Here is a 22,076-nt window from a genome sequence, read left to right on the forward strand (position 1 = left end):
TATTTAGAAACAAACAAACTAATAACCAATGCACAGTGTGGTTATCATAAAAATTGTGGATGTCTTGACCATTTGGTCAACTTAGAATGCTATGTCAGAGAAGCTTTCATAAGAGGGGAACATACCACAACTGTCTTTTTCGATTCAGAAAAAGCTTACGATACTTCCTGGAAATTCGGAATTATGAAAGATCTATTCGACTTTGGATTTAAAGGTAGACTTCCCAAATTTATTCAAAATTTTTTAATGAATAGAACCTTCAGGTTACGCATAGGGTCTACTCTAAGCGATATAAATAAACAGAAAGGTGTGCCACAGGGTAGTATATTATCAATAACCCTATTTAATATAAAAATCAACAGCATATTAAAGGAACTTACTCCTGACATAAATAGAACATTGTACGTGGATGATTGCTCTATAAGCTATCGTTCCAAGCACATCCATACTATTGAAAGAAAATTGCAACACAATTGCATAAACAAAATGAATAAATGGGCAAAAAAAATGGTTTTAAATTTTCAAAAAATAAAACCAAATGCATTCATTTTTGCAATCAACACAAATTATACAATGATCCGAAATTTCAACTCGATGGAGAAGATATCCCCTTTGTTGATGAATACAAGTTTTTAGGAGTGGTTTTTGATAAAAAAAACTAAATTTTATTCCCCACATAAACTATGTTAAAAAAAATGTAAAAAAGCACTGCAACTTCTGCGTGTTGTGGCCCATACAAACTGGGGAGCTGACAGGCAGACCTTGTTAAACCTGTACAGATCCTTAATTCGATCAAAAATTGACTATGGCAGCTGTATATACCAAGCAACAAGAAAATCCTATGTTAAAATTTTAAATCCCATTTACCATACAAGACTGAGACTTGCACTGGGAGTTTTCAGAACATCCCCAGTAGAAAGTTTGTATGCCGAAGCAAATGAGCCTCCACCTAGTCTCAAGTTAGCACTGCTATATTATACACAATTGAAGGCAGATCCCGACAATCCTGCGCACGACTGCACATTTTATCCCAAGTACAAACATTTATTTCAACAAAAACAAAAAGCTATTAAAACATTTGGTCTACGAATGGAACCCATAATTGAAGAAGCAGAGATCCTGATAACAAAAATTCACAAAACATTTACTCCAAAAATACTTCCTTGGAGCATTATAGTACCAAAAGTTGACTTGAGTCTTAGCAAACACTGTAAGGGAAAAACTCACCCTCTTGTTTATCAAGAAGAATTTGAACAAATCAAATACAATTATCCTAAACATGCATACATCTTTACGGGTGGCTCAAGACAGGTAGATGCAACAGGCAGCGCAGCTGTATATAAAATAAAGATTAAAAAGAAGCATCTCTTGAAAGAAACCTCAATCTTTAATGCAGAGGTTTGTGCAATAGATTTAGCAATTGATTTCATCTCCAGGGATAACAACACAAAATATGTAATTTTCTCCGACTCACTATCAGCTATAACAGCAATAAAGACACAAAAATTTAACAACCCGTTGTTAGTAAAACTACAGGCTAGACTAAGTGAATTTTTAAAAATAAAAGAAATTGTGCTCTGCTGGATGCCTAGCCACATTGGTATCAGAGAAAATTGGTAGATAGAGCAGCAAAGGCTTCTCTGAATGATAACCTAGATGAAAGCTTTAAAGTTCCATATACAGATTAAAAAAAATATCAATGAATACATTAAAAAACAATGGCAAATTCATTAGAATGGCTACACTAGCAATAAAGTATATGCCATTAAACCAACAATTGGTAATTTGGAACAAAATTCCAAAAAAAATAAAAAGGAAGAGGTTGTATTGACGAGATTTTGTATAGGTCACACATACCTAACCCACTCATATTTACTTAAAAAAGACCAGCCAATGTGTATTGCATGTCAGGTTCCGCTGACAACAAAATATTTTCTTACTGAATTAAAGAAATTGGTATATATATATACAAAAATATAGATTTTCATATACATGTGAATAAGCAAAACAATTTAATACAAATCAATACGGATTAGTATTTGTAAACTAATCCTTTGCACATTTGATATACATAAGTATAATTAAATAACATTTTACTTTCTTATACAAATTAACACATACGCAACTACACCTTAGTAGTAAATATTTACTAATACAAATTTAACAGACGTAATGTAAATTTATTTTATTTATTTTAATTATTTTTACGCAAACATAACACTTTTATACGAATTTACACAAACGCAACTATACCTAAGTAGTAAATATTTATCATTACAAATTCATGTTAAATATTTTTATCCATTTACTTGCAAATTTACTCCTATTTTAATACATTTTATGCATTTATTGTTTTATTTTTGTATTAAAATGTTTACAAATTTCATCAAATTTTAGTGCAAACTATAGTTCAGTTATAAATATATTTATTCAAATAATTTTGTTTAAAAAAAAAATATTTAAACATTAAACCACGATTTGGCATAAAATAACCCAACAAGGGTGGACATGCCGTTAAACACCCCCCCCCTACCCCCCAAAAAAACACACCTTACACAAGCACTCATGAAATGAGTGATGTTATCACTATGGAGAAGAATGTCTCACACACTTACCTGTCTGGTTGCGTTATATCTATTTTAATTAAACTATTTCAAAAATACAATCTGTCATATTTTTTTACACATCAGTTTCATATCTTTCAGCCACTCCCCTCTACATGTGCACAACCACTTCACTCTAACATCTTTTCTTTGTAATGTTAGTATGTTAATATAAATTTTCTTTGTGATGTTAGTATGTTAATATAAATTTTCTTTGTAATGTTAATATGTTAATATAAATTTTCTTTGTAATGTTAGTATGTTAATATAAATTTTCTTTCTAATGTAAGTATGTTAATATACATTTTCTTTCTAATGTTAGTATGTTAATATAAATTTTCTTTGTAATGTTAGTATGTTAATATAAATTTTCTTTGTAATGTTAGTATGTTAATATAAATTTTCTTTGTAATGTTAGTATGTTAATATAAATTTTCTTTGTAATGTTAGTATGTTAATATAAATTTTCTTTGTAATGTTAGTATGTTAATATAAATTTTCTTTGTAATGTTAGTATGTTAATATAAATTTTCTTTGTAATGTTAGTATGTTAATATAAATTTTCTTTGTAATGTTAGTATGTTAATATAATTTTTCTTTGTAATGTTAGTATGTTAATATAAATTTTCTTTGTAATGTTAGTATGTTAATATAAATTTTCTTTGTAATGTTAGTATGTTAATATAAATTTTCTTTGTAATGTTAGTATGTTAATATAAATTTTCTTTGTAATGTTAGTATGTTAATATAAATTTTCTTTGTAATGTTAGTATGTTAATATAAATTTTCTTTGTAATGTTAGTATGTTAATATAAATTTTCTTTGTAATGTTAGTATGTTAATATAAAATTTCTTTCTAATGTTAGTATGTTAATATAAATTTTCTTTGTAATGTTAGTATGTTAATATAAATTTTCTTTCTAATGTAAGTATGTTAATATAAATTTTCTTTGTAATGTTAGTATGTTAATATAAATTTTCTTTGTAATGTTAGTATGTTAATATAAATTTTCTTTGTAATGTTAGTATGTTAATATAATTTTTCTTTGTAATGTTAGTATGTTAATATAAATTTTCTTTCTAATGTTAGTATGTTAATATAAATTTTCTTTGTAATGTTAGTATGTTAATATAAATTTTCTTTGTAATGTTAGTATGTTAATATAAATTTTCTTTGTAATGTTAGTATGTTAATATAAATTTTCTTTGTAATGTTAGTATGTTAATATAAATTTTCTTTGTAATGTTAGTATGTTAATATAAATTTTCTTTGTAATGTTAGTATGTTAATATAAATTTTCTTTGTAATGTTAGTATGTTAATATAAATTTTCTTTGTAATGTTAGTATGTTAATATAAATTTTCTTTGTAATGTTAGTATGTTAATATAAATTTTCTTTGTAATGTTAGTATGTTAATATAAATTTTCTTTGTAATGTTAGTATGTTAATATAAATTTTCTTTGTAATGTTAGTATGTTAATATAAATTTTCTTTGTAATGTTAGTATGTTAATATAAATTTTCTTTGTAATGTTAGTATGTTAATATAAATTTTCTTTGTAATGTTAGTATGTTAATATAAATTTTCTTTGTAATGTTAGTATGTTAATATAAATTTTCTTTGTAATGTTAGTATGTTAATATAAATTTTCTTTGTAATGTTAGTATGTTAATATAAATTTTCTTTGTAATGTTAGTATGTTAATATAAATTTTCTTTGTAATGTTAGTATGTTAATATAAATTTTCTTTCTAATGTTAGTATGTTAATATAAATTTTCTTTCTAATGTTAGTATGTTAATATAAATTTTCTTTCTAATGTTAGTATGTTAATATAAATTTTCTTTTTAATGTTAGTATGTTAATATAAATTTTCAAGATTTTGAATATTTTCAATAAGATTTGATTTTTATAATTGCAGCAGCAGTTCAATGAATGTTCCTGCCTTGGCAGAATCTGTGATGCTTCTCATGCAACATGCTCTCAAAGAAGATGCGTTGAATCCTGCATGGCTACGGATTCAAGCAGATATTTACTTTGGTGAGATTCTTTATCATTTTGAATATCTCTGACATGGGTGCATATGTTTATAGGTACAGAATTTAAAACAAAACTGCCACAATGTTCTATTTTATGTATATTTTCTAATAAATTTTTTATCTGTGTTTTCAGAGAATATGTTGAATAGTCAATTAAATAAATTTAAATATAATTTTGACTATAATTAATTATTGGGCATATTCTTTTGATAAAGGTCAGTATAAATAATTTCACGGACAATACGTTTTATATACAGGTAAACCATGTTTTTGTGTGGGTCTTGTTATAACTTATAAACTACCAAAGATTATATCATCAGATTTTGTATGACAGGATGGTAAAAAGGTAAAAAAAATCTAATTGATTTTGAAAAGTAGTTGTTGATGGTCAGAAGTCTGATGTATCCATACTGATATGCCTCAAGGCCCAACCTTCTCTAATCTTCATCAATGATCTCCCAAATCACATTCTAAGTTCATTTGACATTTATGCTGACAACACAATCTATGGCAACACTTTGAAGACCACAGTTGAAAAAAGTATTAATGCATATTAAATAATAAATCTATCATCATGTGACCACACTATCTTCCTGCATTATGACGTGAAGATTCTAGAAGATTCATGGAGTAGCGACCATTTTACTGTGGTTTTAACAAATCTGAAATAATAAAAAAAAAACTATCTCTCCCAATGGAAAATAAAAAAAACAAATAAGGACGAATATAAAAAATGCCAACAAAAACTCTCAGAAGAGGAAAACCCAAATCTATAGAATATTTTTCTAAAAAAAATACTAGCCATTGCACATAAATGTATACCTAAAAGTAGCAAAACTGACAAAGACCCTGATTTAACAAATGCCAAAAAGCAATTCAGCTATGTAAAGCTGCTTTATAAAAATTCAACTCCCAACCAACGAAGTACAAATTAAACCTTTTTAAGCAAAAAAAGCAATAGTTTGTAAAATTATTAGAGAAGAAAAAGGAACATCATGGAAAGATTATATAAATAAAATAAAATACAAAACCAAAACAAGTGTGGAAAATTTTGGGCAAAAGCTTACCCTCCCCTTTAAATCATCTATAAAACATTAAAATAACAGAGACAAAAAATATAGCAAATCTTCTCACTGAAACTTTTAAAAACAATTCCTCCAGTAAAAAATAGTCAGTCTTTCTAAAAGACAAAACAAGATACAGAAAAAAAGATAAAGAAATAAAATTTCAACTAAAAACAACAAAGAAGAATACAACTATCCTTTTATTAAAAATGAACTCCTAAAAGCCATAAATGAAGCACATAATACAGCTACCGGTGCGGATGAGATACATTATGAATTTTTGAAACAAATTCCTCCCAAATCTATAACACATCTTTTAAACACACTCAATAAAATATGGTTCAAGAGAAAACTACCCAATAGCTGAAAACATGCTGTCATGATCCCCATCCCTAAGACATATAAAGACAGTTCAGATCCACAAAATTTCAAACTAATTGCATTAACAAGTTATCTCTGCAAAACATGTAAATAATGACAAATAAACAACTAAATTGGTGGTATCTGGAAACGAATAACTCCATTACCAACATACAAAGTGGTTTTAGAAACAAAAGAGGAACAGTGGACAACATAATCTGATTGGAAATCTTTATCAAAGAAGCTTTTATTAAAAAAGAATGTGCAATAGCTATCTTTTTTGATTTAGAAAAGGCTTACAATACAAAAATGACGACTGGGTATAATAAGAGACCTGTACAATCTTGGATTAAAGGGCAGACTGACAAAAGTTTTTCTATCTGATGGAAGTTTTAAAGTAAGAATCGGACCAACACATATCAGGCACATAAATACAGGAAAAAGGAGTCCCACAAGAATGTATTTTATCAGTTACGCTCTTTAATATAAAATCAATAATATTGTAAATTGTCTAAACAATGAGATAAATGGCTCCTTATATGTCGATGACCTTGTAATCTGTCATAGATCAAAAAATATTCATACTTCAGAACCCCAACTACAGATGTGCATCAACAAACAATGGACCACAGAAAATGGCTTTAAATTTTCAGCAACCAAAACTAAATGTGTCCATTTCTGTAATTATATGAAAATACACAATGACCCTAAAAGGAACAAAATTCGGAATAGCTGATCAACATAAATTTCTGGGACTTATTTTTGATAAAAAAAACTCTCCTTCATCCCTCACTTAAAATATTTAAAACAAAAATGTTTCAATACAACTATTAAATACTGAGTGGGGATCAGACTGCTCATCACTCCTAAAATTGTATAGAAGCCTGATAAGAGCCAAACTAAACTATGGAAGCTTCAAATATGATTTAACCAGAAAAAGTTATCTTAAAACTCTGGATTCCCATCCATCACACAGGGTTAAAACTTGCTTTAGGTGCATTCAAAACCTCCCTGGTAGAAAGCTTTTATTTTTGAAGCCTATGAACTTTCACTAAAATTGAGACGTTAAAAATTAGGCTTGCAATATTATCTAAAACTCAAATCAAACCCCCAAAATACTGCCTATCAATGCACTTTCAATCTCAACTACACACATCTATTAAAAAAAATGCAATTAAACCTTTTAGTCTTTACATGGAAGAAACGATAACTCAATAGATCAAACCAGCATCCACAAGGAAAATTTCACAAAACTCCCACCCTAGCTGTTAAATCAACCTAAAGTTATATTAGACCTAACAATATAGTCTAAATCCAATACTCACCCCTCAGACTATAGAGAAAAACTAAACAACATTTATGCAGATGGTTCCAAAGATCCAAACAAAGTGAGATGTGCCGCTATTTCAGAAAACAGTATTCAGCAGAAAAGGTTACCAAATAACTCATCAATCTAAGGTGCAGAAATAAACATAACTCCAAGAAATAATAATTGTAGACTTATTATCAGTACTTGAATCATTAAAAAATCAAAATTAAACAATTTCTTACTAATCAAACTCTTACAAAGAATCCATTCTATCCTACAACACAAAACTTTCTTCTTCTGTTGGATTCTTAGTCACTAAGGTTTCTGTGGAAATGAAAAATCTGACATGGCAGCCAAAAATATCCTAAAACTTCAAATAAGCAACATAAAGGTCCCATATACGGACTACAAACCTTCAATAAACACTTTCATTACAAAGAAATGGCAAGAAAACTGGAACAATTGCTAAAACAGCAAACTTTTCCAAATTATTCCTTGACTTAAAAAAAATCTACTAGATCCCAGAAAATCATGCAAAGAAGTAGTCTTATCACGTATCCGGATAGGACACACATACATAACTCACTCTTACATACTAAAAAATGAAGAACCTTCCAAATGTATACCATGTCACGAACCTTATACAGTGAAACACTTTTTACTTGACTGCTATGACTTCACACAAATTCATCAACACTACTACAAGGCCACAACTTAAAAGACCTCTTCGGAAAAGAAAACTCTAAAACCATTCTAAATTTCCTAAAAAGAAAAAAAATATAAATGCCATCAAATAACAAACTATACAAAATATTTGAAAATCAACTCCGAAAACATCTAAAAAATAAATTTTATATACAAGATTAAATTTTTTTTTTTTACACAGTGGTCACCACTTATCAAGGCCCGGAAGCCACTCAGGGATAAGGGTTATTGCAAGTACATTACGTTAGTGTGGAGATTTGATGAAGTGTTTACTTAAGGGGGCGGTTCATAAGGAATTTGTTAATATTGGACTTGAAGACATCCAAGTTGTAGTCAGGTGGGAAGCAGGCAGACGGAACAGAGTTCCATAGGCCTGCAGTTCTAAGAAAGAAGCTTTGTTCATGGAATCCACGTTTTGATTTAGGCACAGATAGAGTGGGGGAAATTTTTCACAGTGGATTCAGCTTGACAGGTGTTTTTCGTGAAAGATTGGCAAGGGGGGATCAGAGATTGGAGTTCAGACGAGCACCTGCCATGGAAATAACGATAAAAAAAGGATAGGCTCGCAACGTCTCTTCTGTGGGAGAGAGGTTGCAGGGTAGAGAAAAAGGCATCCCCCACTAAGCCACAAAGTCTATTTTGTACTCTGTCAAGAGAGGATAGGCTGTTTTTAGCAGCTCCTGCCCAGATATGGCAGCAGTATTCCATCCTTCGACGTACTTGGCTTTTATATAGATAGAGAATTGCATCAGTAGTGAGATATCTTCTGGAGCGGTAGAAGGATCCCACCATCTTTCCAGCGACCTTGGCAACAGACTTGATGTATGTGTTCCATTTCAGATCAGGAGTAAAGGTCAAACCCAGAAGCTTGTCAAAACACGGGGCCTCTCCCAGACGAGAACCATCCATCCCAATTGATGCCAGATGGGGATCAGTGTTGATGATGTAAGGATAGGAGTTTGGTTTTAGATGCATTGAAGGTAACCAGCCACGTTTTCCCCCCACTGAACCACGCGCTCGAGATCAGAGGAGAGAGAATCGGAGAGAACTTCGTCATTTACAGCCTTTGATGTGTTGCCGTAGATGGTCGTGTCATCAGCATAGATGTCAACGAATGATTTAAGTATGTGTTTAGCGAGGTCATTGAGGTAGATCAGGAAGAGAGTTGGACCCAGGATTGACCGCTGAGGGACTCCAGCATACTGCAAGCCTCTGATTTTTGTCCATCTACCACTACTCTTATGAGCCTATCGGAGAGAAATGATTTAATGAATGAGAGAACATTTCCAGTTATACCGTAGCTGGAAATCTTGTGAAGTAGACCCTTATGCTATACCTTGTCGAAGGCCTTTGATATGTCAAGAGCAATTGCCCTGGAAAGGAAGCCTTTGTCAAGAGATTCACTAATCCTGTGAGATATAACCGTCAGCACATCTGCGGTAGATCTTGCAGAACGGAAACCATATTGTGTGTCACTAAGAAGGTTGTTTCTGCTGAGGTGGTTGACTATTTCTCTATTTAATATGGATTCCAACAACTTACTCATAACACACAGGAGACTTGTTGGTCTGTACTGAGAGGGAGATGACTTCTCACCTGAATTCTTAAATACGGGGCAAACTGATGAGGTCTTCCAGGGAGTCGGAAAGCACTTCTCCTTAAGGCAGCGCTTAAACAGTTTCATAAGTATGGGAGCAAGTTCTGGTTGAATCTTTTTTAACACTATAATTGGGATGCCGTCAGGGCCAGTTGCTTTACTGGAATCAAGGTTCTTGATTAGCTTGGCGACCTCATGCACAGATATTTGTATGTTACCTAGCGTGTTCTGTGTTATAGGAGGAAATATGGGGAGTTGATGGCCTTTTTCGCATAGGGTAGAATTAGCTGCAAAGTTCTTTGCAAATAGTTTGGCCTTGTCTGACGCTGACGAGATGACCTCTGGTCCATTGATAATGGTTGGGATAGAACACACACTTCTGTTCAGGATCCTATTTGTTATTTGCCAAAACTGGTGGGAACCAAGCCGCTGATCAGCTACCTTGGATTTAACAGACTGGGCATATAGCTCTCTTGCATTTTTTATTACTCTTTTGCAGTGGTTGCTGGCAGTCCTGAAAGCAGCTTTAGTCTCAGTGCATCTATTACGTTGGTAGCTATGGAAAAAGTGATTTCTGTGCGCGATAGCAGCAGCACATTCTGGGGAGAACCATGGCTGGCTGTTAGGTTTTTGTTGGAATGACCCAAAGATGGTCGATATGCTGGTTAAATAAACAAACATTGAACTACGTTCCTTTGGAATTCTTTTCTCTGTATTTCCCTACTGAACTTACATGTAGAAATATAAATATGTGCACAAGCATCTTGCTGTACAACTTCCTACTTAGGATGCCCCTATAAATTTGATCCCAAATTCACAGTATTCTCTTACATCTAATTGGCAATGCACCTAGTTTGGTATGACTAAAAACATTATGAATATGCATCTATGCAACTGATTAATGCTTTTTTTTAATTTTTTTTACAATGTGGTCAACACTTATCAAGGCCCGGAAGCCACTCAGGATAAGGGTTATTGCGTGTACAATATGTTAGTGTTGAGATTTGATAAAGTCTTACTTAAAGGGGCGGTTCATCCAGGTTATAGTCAGGTGGGAAACCGGCAAACGGAACAGAGTTCCACAGGCGTGCACTTCTAAGAAGCTTTGTTCATGGAATCTACTTTTTGGTTTTGGCACAGATATAGAGTGGGGAAAATTTTTAACAGTGGTTTCAGCTAGACGGGTGTTTTTCGTGAAAGATTGGCTAGGGAGGAACCAGGAATTGGGGCTCAGACGAGCACTTGCTATGGAAGTAACAATAAACTAAGACAGGCTCACAACGTCTCTCCTGTGGGAAAGAGGTTGCAGGGAAGAGAAAAGGGCATCCCCCACTAAGCCTATTTTGTACTCTGTCAAGGCAAGATAGGATGTTTTTAGCAGCTTCTGCCCAGATGTGGCAGCAGTACTCCATCCTTGGGCATACTTGGCTTTATATAGATAGAGAATTGCATCAGCAGTGAGATATCTTCTGGAGCGGTAGAAGGATCCTACCATTTTTCCAGCGACCTTGGCAACAGACTCGATGTGTGTGTTCCATTTCAGGTCAGGATTTAAGGTCAAGCCCAGAAGCTTATCGAAACATGGAGCTTCCCCTAGACGAGAGCTATCCATTTCAGTTGATGCCAAATGGGGATCAGAGTGTTGATGATGTAAGGATAGGAGCTTGGTTTTGGATGCATTAAAAGTAACCAGACACCTCTTTCCCCACTGTACCACGTGCTCGAGATCAGAGGAGAGAGAATCAGAGAGAACTTCGTCATTTACAGCCTTTGATGTGTCGCCATAGATGGTCATGTCATCAGCATAGATGTCAACGAATGATTTAAGTATGTGTTTAGGGAGATCATTGATGTAGATCAGGAAGAGAGTTGTGCCCAGGATGGGCCTCTGATTTTTGTCCATTACACGCTACTCTTATGAGCCTATCAGAGAAATGATTTAATGATTGAGAAAACATTTCCAGTTATATCATAGCTGGAAATCTTGTGAAGTAGGCCCTTATGCTATACTTTATCGAAGGCTTTTGATATGTCAAGAGAGGAAGCCTTTGTCAAGAGATTCACTAATCCTATGAGATATAACCGTTAGCACATCTGCGGTAGATCTGGCAGAACGGAAACCATATTTCATGTCACTAAGAAGTTTATTTCTGCTGAAGCGGTTGACTACTTCTCTATTTAATATGGATTCCAGCAACTTACTCATAACACACAGGAGACTTATTGGTCTGGACGGAGAAGGAAATGACTTATCACCTGAATTCTTGCTGTTTGCTTGAATGCTTAATTTCTAGAATATTATATCTCAAAACACTTCACTATTTACTCCTGAGTAAGTAAAAAAACTTATACACCCGTGCTTATACAGCCGTGTTTTTATTTAATCAGGAGTTACATAATAAAGCAAATATTTAGTGATAAATACTTATTTTTGAAATTTGATTTTAAAGTTTTGTATTTTTCCTTTAAACATAATTTATACTTTCTATTTATTTGCCTTATAGTTTCTGTTTATTTTCTATTTATTTGTCTTTAACAAACTACATTATAAAAAGCAGAAGCTACCTTGAAGTATTAGTATTTTTGTGTTGTGAAGCAATGAAGAAGCGATGTCAATTTTGACAGCACACTAGTAATAACTAATATAACTTTGATGTTTACCATTTCAGCACACAATCAATACAATGCTGCTATGAAGTTTTACTTGGAAGCTGGTGTTGTGTCTTCAAACTATTTTGCTGTTCCAGTACCAATTCCAATATATGATGAAACAGTAAGTAACAAAAAGATATTTTGATTCTAAATTTTTGAGATGAGAATAAATTATTTGTTTTTTAATTTTTCAGTTGTCTCTCTTGTCTCATCATCTTGAGTGCTATTTTCACAATGTTTTGTCTCATTATCCAATCAATTAGTTGATCGCGTCTTGTTCAAAATCTGACAAATACAAGAAAACATGCTCATGCTCCCCACATTATACAATAAACAGATTTTGTAAGTGGTGAGTGAAGGGTCAATCCACTTGATGGACAACGAGCACAACATGACTGGAAAACATTTTTTTCTAAAAAAAAAGAAAAAGAGCTTTAGAAACAAATGAAGAACAACTAATGCCTGGGTCTGCTAAAGAGTGAAGTATACCCCTCCTGTATCCCTGTTTTGTTGGGGTATATATAGGGCTCCAAGGTAGGTGGGGGGGAATAGGAGGAATGAAAGAAAAATAATACACAAAACTATGTACAAAATTATGTCTCTTAAAAAAAGATCTCATTCTGAAGTCTCTGATCTTTCTGATTCAGACTCGGAAAACTAAATAAAATATGATAATACAAACTTCCCAGCGTAAAAAATCACAAAAAATATCAAAATATGATATATAATAAACACAGAACCATATATCCTTAACCCACCAATTGCCAAAGATATGGACATCATCATGACAAATAAGATGCTGGGGAAAAGATTCACACAAAGAATGTAAAAATGAATTTAAATGCACACTAATTGCAATGAAAATCATTGAGCAAACTCCAAAAATTGCCTTAGTTGGATAAAAGAAAAAGAAATCCTCAAGATAAAATACACCAAAAACATCTTCTTCGCAGCCAGGAAAATAATAGAAAATACAAATTACACAGAAAAAAAACAAAAAATAACTACCAAATACAAATATATCAAATCATCATACAAAAGCCAACCAGTGTAAAAATAGATGTCATAAAACTCGTAAATGAAATGGAAAATTTATTAGAATTCAAAAAATCCATAAATCAAATTAATACTAAAAATCTAATCTAATGGGACAATATCATAGGAATCATTAGTAGTGTAAATTTAGTAAATTGGATTACTTAAGGGGACCAGCTCATCAAGAACTTGTTTACATTGGACTTGAAGACAACCATATTGTAATCAGCTGGAAAGCAGGCAAATGGAAGACAGTTCCACAGATGTGCAAGGCGCTTTGTTCATGGAATCTATGTTTAGGTTTAGGCATGGATAAAGAGTGGGGGAAATTATTGATAGTGTTTTCAGCTAGATGGGTGTTTCTCATGGAAATTTGGCAAAGGGGGATTGAAGCTCAGACGAGCACTTGTCATGATAAAGCAGAGACAGATTTGCAATGTCTCTTCTGTGAGAAATGTGTGCAGGGAAGAGAAAATGGCATCCCCTACTATGCTGCGAAGTCTATTTTCAACTCTATCAAGCCAGAATAAGGTCTTTCTAGCAGCTCCTGCCAAAATGTGTTAACAATATTCAATCCTTGGACATACCTGGTTCTTATATATAGTAGAAACTTGCATCATCACTCAGATATCTACTGGATCAATAGAAGCATCCTACCAATTTTCCAGTGACTGTGGCAACGGATTTGATGTGTATATTCCATTTCAGATTACGAGTAAAGGTCAAGCCCAGAAGCTTGTCAAAATGCACTCGGGGAAATTTTTCAGCAGTAAACCTAACCCTATGTGATCAGTCCGTTCTAATAGACTTTACAATGATACTTGTGGAAGTGACCACTTACCAATAATACTAGAAAGTCTGAATACCAGTCCAATAGACAAAACTCCAAATTGAAACCTAAAAAGAAAGCAAATTGGAGCAAATTTAAAACCATTTGTTCTACAGAATTAACTTTCAACTCCAATACCAAAAACCAAGATCAAATTACATACTTCACCAAAATAATCTCTTCCACAGCCTAAAAATGCAACTAAATTTTCCAGACCCACCTATCAAACTACGCAAAGCTGCTTTACACAAATTCAAGACACCTCCAACAGTGGAAAATGTAAATTCTTTCAAAATATGCAGAGCCAAAGCACGGCAAACAATTTAAACGTTCCACATGGAAAGAATTCATATCCAAAATTAACTCCAAAGCAAAAAAACAGTGTGGAATATGATTAGAAAAATCACTGGAAAAAATATAACCACCCCTCTCAAACATCTAAACAATACAAAAGTAATTGATCCGAAAGAAATTTCCAGTACATTTGCCCAACACTTTGCACAAATCTCCTACTACAAACCACAGTAAAAGATATCAGAACTTTAAAGAAAATAATGAAAGGATTACTTTATTACCCAAAACTGGAAAAGACTTGTCAAGCCTGTCCAGCTGCCTAATCAGTTGTTTGTGTAAAACTCTAGAGAGAATAAAGACTACAGACAACAACAGACTAACTATAAACCACAAATCAAACCAAAAAAAAATCACTAAAAATGAACACTAGCAATATTAAATTATCCTATATTGACTACAGATTTCCTAATCAGCAAATATATAATATTTAAATGGCAAGAGTCATGGAACTCCTGCAAAAACAATAAATGCTATCAAATTAAGCTCAACCTTAAAGAAAAAAACAGAAGACAGATGACAAGAATGAAATAGTAATAACAAGACTTCAAATACTCTGCTATCACACACATACTAAAGGATGAAGAAGCTCCAATCTGTATTCCATGTCAGGAACTCTATACCATAAAACATATTCTAATAAACTACAAATATCTCCAATAAATTCACAAAAAATATTACCAAGAAAACAGTTTAAAAGACCTGTTCCACAAAGTAGACCCTAACAATTTTCTAGAGTTCTTAAAAACAATGAAATACAAACAGAAAAAGAAAACACCCTTACAAATCATACAACTAAATCTATCAAATTGCAATAAGATCTAAAAAAAAAAAAAAATACTAATGACGCATTAAACAAATATCAAACCATTTCTTTAGCATTAGATAAATGAAAAGGATTGATATGCTGGTAAAACCTTTTTACAAATAATCATTCGCCCCCCCCCCTTTTTTTTTTCATGTTTATGCTATCAATGTATACGATTGAGTCATGTCAGAATAATAAAGAAAAAATTGAAGTGCAATAATCACTAGATGAAAATATTTGACAGGACGTTTACTCATTTTTAGAAAATGCTTTATTAATATTACTCTGGTACTCATCAATAGTTTTTTTATTCTGCAATAAAAACTTTTTTTTTTAATATTTCAGAATTTTTTTAGATGATTTGGATTATTCAAACAATTATTCTCACGTTTTGGTCAAGTAACATCTGACCTTCAAGTTCATCTTGACAAATTCAGGAGATTTTCTGTCAAACTCAAGAATCTATACAGAATTTTGAATAGAATCCTTTATTTAATCCACAAAGGTATATTGCTCTTGTTGTCAGACATGACTGGGTAAAATGTTTTAAATAATTATATTTTTAGTATCACCTGCACTAATCATTGTTATTACTTAGAATGAAAGCTTATCATAATATGTAATAATTCAGTTCTAATATTAACCACTCGCATAGTTTTAAAAGGTTCACAACTATTTTTTTTTATTGAATTGAAAACAAGCAGTGGTTATTTATTTGTGGAATTTTATCAAACTTAAATATGTTCAGAAGTTAAAACATTACAGCTATTGTTATATATATATATATTATATTATATTCATGTTCTGTGTACATTTCCATGAACTCCTCAAAAACACATACACAACCAATGTCATTGAAATTTTTCTCCGACTTTTGTTGATGGCAAAACTGTCAATGTGTTCATCTGCTAATCAAAAGGTGGGGGGGGGGCGATTAAATTCAAACTGAGCTGTTATGTAGAATTACTTATTAAAATAAATCAAACATTTTAAAAATCGAATTTAGAAATAACTTCTTTACAAATAAATTTTTAATTAAATTACAATCCGTATATAACAACTTCAATTTCTTTGTTTTATGTTGTAGCTCGGTTAGAAGACTACACAGGAGGTCAGAAATTCAATCCTAAATAACAAGTTTTTTTTTTTTTTAGATTAAATTGAATATAGTTATGTTTAATTTTCCTTACGCTATCCCCGCCTCCTCTCTAAAAATTATATAAGTAGCATTTTATCGATTTAAACATTGTGATTCATTTAAAATTTCTTTTGAGAAAAAATAAAATAATTTAAAATCCGATATTGCAACTGTGGCTATTATCCTCTTGCAAAATACAGCCACCATTAGGTTTACAACTACTACATAACGGCATAATTTATAAAGGAAAATGAAGCAAAAAGAAAATAGAAATATTCTCTAGCAATGCCAGGTCGGACAACTAGCAGAATATATTTTTCACACTTCAGATTAATACAGTTTTAGTTTTGAAGACAAAAAAAGTAACCACTTAAAAAAAAAAATGTGTGTAGTGTAATGAGTAAAAAAATGAGAAAACAAAAGAAAAAACTATGCTTTTATAAACTGCATCCAAATCGGAATTCATGGGAACAAATAATGAATGATGTGAGTATGAATAACATTTAAAACTCCAAATATTAGCATGCAAAGAAGGTTAAAAATAAGTCAAAGTTTACAATTAGATAACATGGTTGTGCCGATTGATGTCAGTGTTCGCTTTTGTTTGTTTTGCCTTCTTAAATATAAAGAACTCCCAATACCTCCCTGCAAAAACTGCACAAACCTAACATTGTCATTTCTTTTGTCTGGGATATATTTGTGATTTGGGGAGACTGCTTGTAAATTTAATACTCCCTTGACTTCAGAGAAAGTCGGTCCAACTGGCCTAAGGTGAATGCAACAGGCTTTTTTTCTTTTAAACTTTAGCATTTTAGTTTTTCATACATAATCTATATGGGCCATTAAATTTTAAAGGTGTAAAAATATGTTTCTGAATTGAAGGAGGAAGTGAAATTAATTGTAAAGACAGAATAACTTTCACGTTGAAATAAGCATTTTTTATCATTACTCTTGGTTTTATTTCCATTTTATTTTTATTACAGGTTTACAAGAACATGATCAAATGTTGTTCACAGTTACAGTGCCATACACAGGTAATCAAAATGCATAGAATGTGTCAATTTCAGAAGAATGTGTTCAATGATTTCAAAATCACTTAAAAATCTTTTATATATGAACAGAAAATGGTACTTAGAAAGAAAAATAGATTTTTGTATGATAAACAATTATCTGCCATCTTTGTATGACAAACCTTTTCTTTGATAATGTCCACTAAGTGTGTCAGTGTCTGTAATGATTTAGAATGAGCTGATCAGTTGAAATCTACCAATATGAATTTTCGATAATTTGACCAATCTTTGATATGGAAACTTTTTGTCTTTTATTTAAAAAATGAACTTAAAGATGATGTCGGAAACAAACACCCTAAAAGTTATATTTCAAAACTATGAATTGCTTATTTGCAATTATTTCTTTATTTTTGTTTTTCTTTGTGTTTTTTCTGTTTTGCTTGGAATATTCCACTCCCTCCGGTCTTTCTTGAGACATTAACAAATTATAAGAAGTTTAGTTTTAGCATTGACTGGAGCCAGTGTCGTAAAATCAAACCAAACTCAGCCCAGACATGAAATAACCCAACAAGGTTGACCTGCTGTAAAACCCATTTTTTATTGAAAATGTTAGTTGAAATCTAGTCACCTAATTACACAGTTATGACTTTGATTTGAGAGGTGGAGAATACCCCCCTCTCTCTTTCCCTCTGCATGGAGAGCCATCTTACATTTGCATGTTTTGGGGGGCTTTTTTAAAATTTTTTCTTTCTCTTATTCACCAGGTGGCAGTTTTGTGTCAATTTCTTGAGCCAGTCGACTATCCAACAGCTTTCAAAGCATTACAAGAGACTCAAACCTATGATGCCCAGGATACTTACTACTGCTACATTTGGGACCTCAGTATTTTAGAATACCTTACTCGTATCCTTTACATGCATGTGTATATATATATATATATATATATATATATATATATATATATTTAATCAAAGTTTGTTTATATATTAATCACACAAGACATGCTAAAATATTTGCCAGTTTTGAGAAAAATTCAAGACAATTCTTGGTAGAAACTGATACTGAAAATATCATAAATTTAAATGTAAAAATAAAATAAGATGTTTTGAAAGAATTAAATACTAATTGACTTTAAGCAACTTTATTTAATCGTGGCTTTTTTTATTACAAATCACTTTCACTTTTTTTTTGTTTTTGTTTTTAATTATATGTAGTTTGATATGCATTGATTGGCATGTCAATAAAATTTTCCCCCACGTTATAAAACGTTATAAAAAGACTAAAGTCAAGGGGGCAGGGGAGTCGAGTTCTTAAAATCAAATTGAATAGGTCAGAATGTAGAAAGTTGTATGAACACTGACAACAATCCCCCCCCCCTTTTTTTTTAATTACAAGCTATTTCAACATGAAATATAAAGTTGATGCGACCGAGACAAAAGTGGGACTTTCAAACGTTGAGAAATAAAGATTTAAATGATTCATGTTGCACTTTGAAAATTTAAAGCATCAAAAAATGAAATATTGAAAGTGTAGAGAAATGAAAAGATTAAAATGATTCATGTTGGACTTTGTGAAAATTGAAAGCATCAAAGAAATTGAAAGATTGAAATGTCATTTGAATCAGACTTCTTTTTTTCTAATCATCATTGAGAATTACGATTCAACTGACTTTTTTTCTGTTTGAGAAGCTAGTAAAGTCTAGCAGTGTTTAACGGTGTTTGAAGTTGATGTGTGCCAATCTGGGCACGGGGTTATGAGATGATCTTTAAGGATCATGGATAGATGTAGTTTGATATGCATTAATTTATAAATCGCTGAAACCGTTATAAAAAGACTAAATTATAAAAACTAAATTCAAGAGGGCAGGAGAGTTGAGTTCTTGGAACTGAACTGAAAGTTGGAAAGTAGAAATTCATATAAATGCTGACAAGCCTTTTTTTTTTTTTTTTAATTACACTATAATTTTTATTTATAATTTTTATTTTTTAATCAAATTAATTTTTACATACAATTTTGAAAGTTATATTTAATTATTACACGTATTGTAGGGTTATAAAATTATTGTGTTTACCTAATATTTTTAATCTTGTAAGATATTTCCTTAACACAAAGACATTCACATGAAACGTGGAGAACTGGTCAAAAAGCAGCAAGTGGTAAGTGTTTGTTGATTTCATGCTTTGATAAAATTTCACAAACAAAACTAAATTTTCTAACAAAAGTAGAAATTATTTTTAGTGCTCTCTTCATCATAAATACATAAATTCACATTGAAAGTAGCAATTTTCTTATTTGATATCTTTTGATATTGGTAACTCTTTTCAGATGATTATCTTTATCAACATTATATATTTTCTTAATATGTTGAAATGAAAATCATTGTTTTAATTTGCTCTATTAAACAAATCTGGGATTAATAATTATCATGAACATCTGTTAGTTTGATTTTTAACCATACTTTTGTCAGTGCTGTGAAGGCCTCCTTGCTAAAATTACTGTAGAATATTTGATAAATGGATAAAGGGCTAACAGTAATTTTATTATATTGGTGTTGCCTGGGAACAATAAAATTGCCATTGTTGACATAATTTCTCTTCATACTTAAATTTTAATTGTATTTTAGATAGTTCTGTGAAGACCACATTATTATAGTTATTAAGTGAGGGAAGGTAACCAAAACTTTTGTTCTACTCCACATTGTCTAGAACAATAAAATTATTATATTGCATATTATTTTTGGTAAGTGAATGAAACGTAACAGAATCTTTTGTTCTAGTTTGAGTTAATCCGTCGGGATCAATTACATTTTAATCTCCATCGACTATTCTAATTATCATCATAATTTCTGTTCATATTATTGTGAAAGCAATGGGTGAATGAAAATATCCAGATCAAAAATGTGTTTTCTATTCTGTGTTGTCCAGGAAAAATCTATATAATTATAAAACTCAAATGACCTCGTAACAATGTATGTAACCCACTTTCTGGTTTACAACATCCGGTTGCGCATGTGTGCATGACCTGTGCACTGAAATATTAACGTTATTATTTCAAAATTATTATTTAACATAGGAAGAGTGGGGTTTAAAATAACTTAAATAACAGAAATGAACGATGTAAAAAAAAAAAAAGAAGCATTATTAAGTATTAACAATTGTTTATTTGGATAATTTAAACGCGAAAAATACAAAACAAAAGAACAATTGGGACATTGAAATATTAACATTATTATTTCAAAATTATTATTTAATATGGGAAGAGTGGGGTTTAAAATAACTTAATACAGAAATGAACGATGTAAAAAAAAAAAAAGAAAGCAGATATATCAAAATTTGAATTTAACTATAAGTATTATGGTATCTGTTCAGTGTACATTTACCTATAAGTATAGCCAACCACTTGTAATTCAGTAACTAAATTTTTTTTTTCAAAAATAATCAATTATAATAAACAGAATGACTCATAGAAATCTATCTATATTCTTTTTTCATTTTAATATACTTTCATAGAAATGTTTCTGTTATGTCAAAAAAAAAACTATTTTCTTTACATCACAAGTGTCACGCTCATACATGAATTCCATAGCTAATATTACATACTGACCCAACGGGTCACGAGTAATCTAGTAAATATATAAAGTCACAGTATTACATTTAAAAGAGATAGCTGAATTGCATTATTCATATTTTTTCTACGCATAAAACAAGAGAAAGAAATACAAAGAGATGGGTAGCGAGAAAGGAAAAGATAGAAGTTTTAATATAAAGATGTTACACACACTATTTAATTTCTATTTAGTTTTTTATGGCCCCAGACAATACTGATTGCACTTGAGCATATTGTGCGATTATGTAGTTATGTATATTGTTTGGTTTGCATGCTAAAATTTAAATCTCCAAAGGCATTCTCACCGGGCAGATTTGTGAGAGGGCAGCTCCTGTCTCCTCATTCACATCTTGTCCTACAAGACTTTAATTCATGATAGAATTTGCTGATCTGATTTCACTTTCCTTTTGCAATTTGTCCACCAACTTCATGGTGATGTTTTGTTGAACTGCATTTTAAATCTTGATAATACATTCACTTTTTGTTGGTGTGCATGCTTTGATTAAGTAGTGTAGCAATGTGACACTAACAGATTATGAAAGGCGGGACATTTTTGTGAATTTGTTTCGTGAAACACAACTTCAAACATATCAAATCGATGTTCTCAAATGCATAAAAACACAATATTTTTCATATAAAAAATAAGTTGATTATAACTGAAACTAATAACCTAATTTAAAGTAGTCTGAGAAAAAAAAAACTTAACGACAAAAAGAATATCTTTTTAAATTTTATTAAAATAACCTCTAAATAAATAGTAAATTTCATCTTATGTCCAATAGTTGAAAAGAAGTTAATGAAGACACCCACATTTGTCACGTATATTAGATACTTGAAAAATAATACACTAGTCCAGTAAAAATTTTGTTTCACATAAACCTTCATGGATATTTCCATGCATGCAGCTAGCCAGCTACCTGAACATGGCTCACGAGTGCGTATGATGCCTCTGCCGATGAATAAAAAAAA

The 22,076-nt window shown here is 31.3% G+C and overlaps 1 protein-coding gene across 1 annotated transcript in view; it reads left to right on the forward strand.

Annotated features, from left to right (window-relative positions):
- LOC145277820 (integrator complex subunit 8-like) overlaps positions 1-22,076 on the forward strand; it is a 163,719-nt gene that overhangs the window by 138,549 nt on the left and 3,094 nt on the right. Inside the window, exons 22-26 of the mRNA XM_080129719.1 lie at positions 4,526-4,644; positions 12,348-12,451; positions 17,475-17,525; positions 18,266-18,404; positions 19,614-19,657. Coding sequence (XP_079985845.1) covers positions 4,526-4,644; positions 12,348-12,451; positions 17,475-17,525; positions 18,266-18,404; positions 19,614-19,657 — 457 coding nt within the window. The remainder of the gene's footprint in view (positions 1-4,525; positions 4,645-12,347; positions 12,452-17,474; positions 17,526-18,265; positions 18,405-19,613; positions 19,658-22,076) is intronic.

The sequence above is a fragment of the Euprymna scolopes genome, chromosome 6, assembly GCF_053919585.1.
Source record: "Euprymna scolopes isolate OS-2025 chromosome 6, ASM5391958v1, whole genome shotgun sequence".
Taxonomy (NCBI): Eukaryota; Metazoa; Mollusca; class Cephalopoda; order Sepiida; family Sepiolidae; genus Euprymna; species Euprymna scolopes.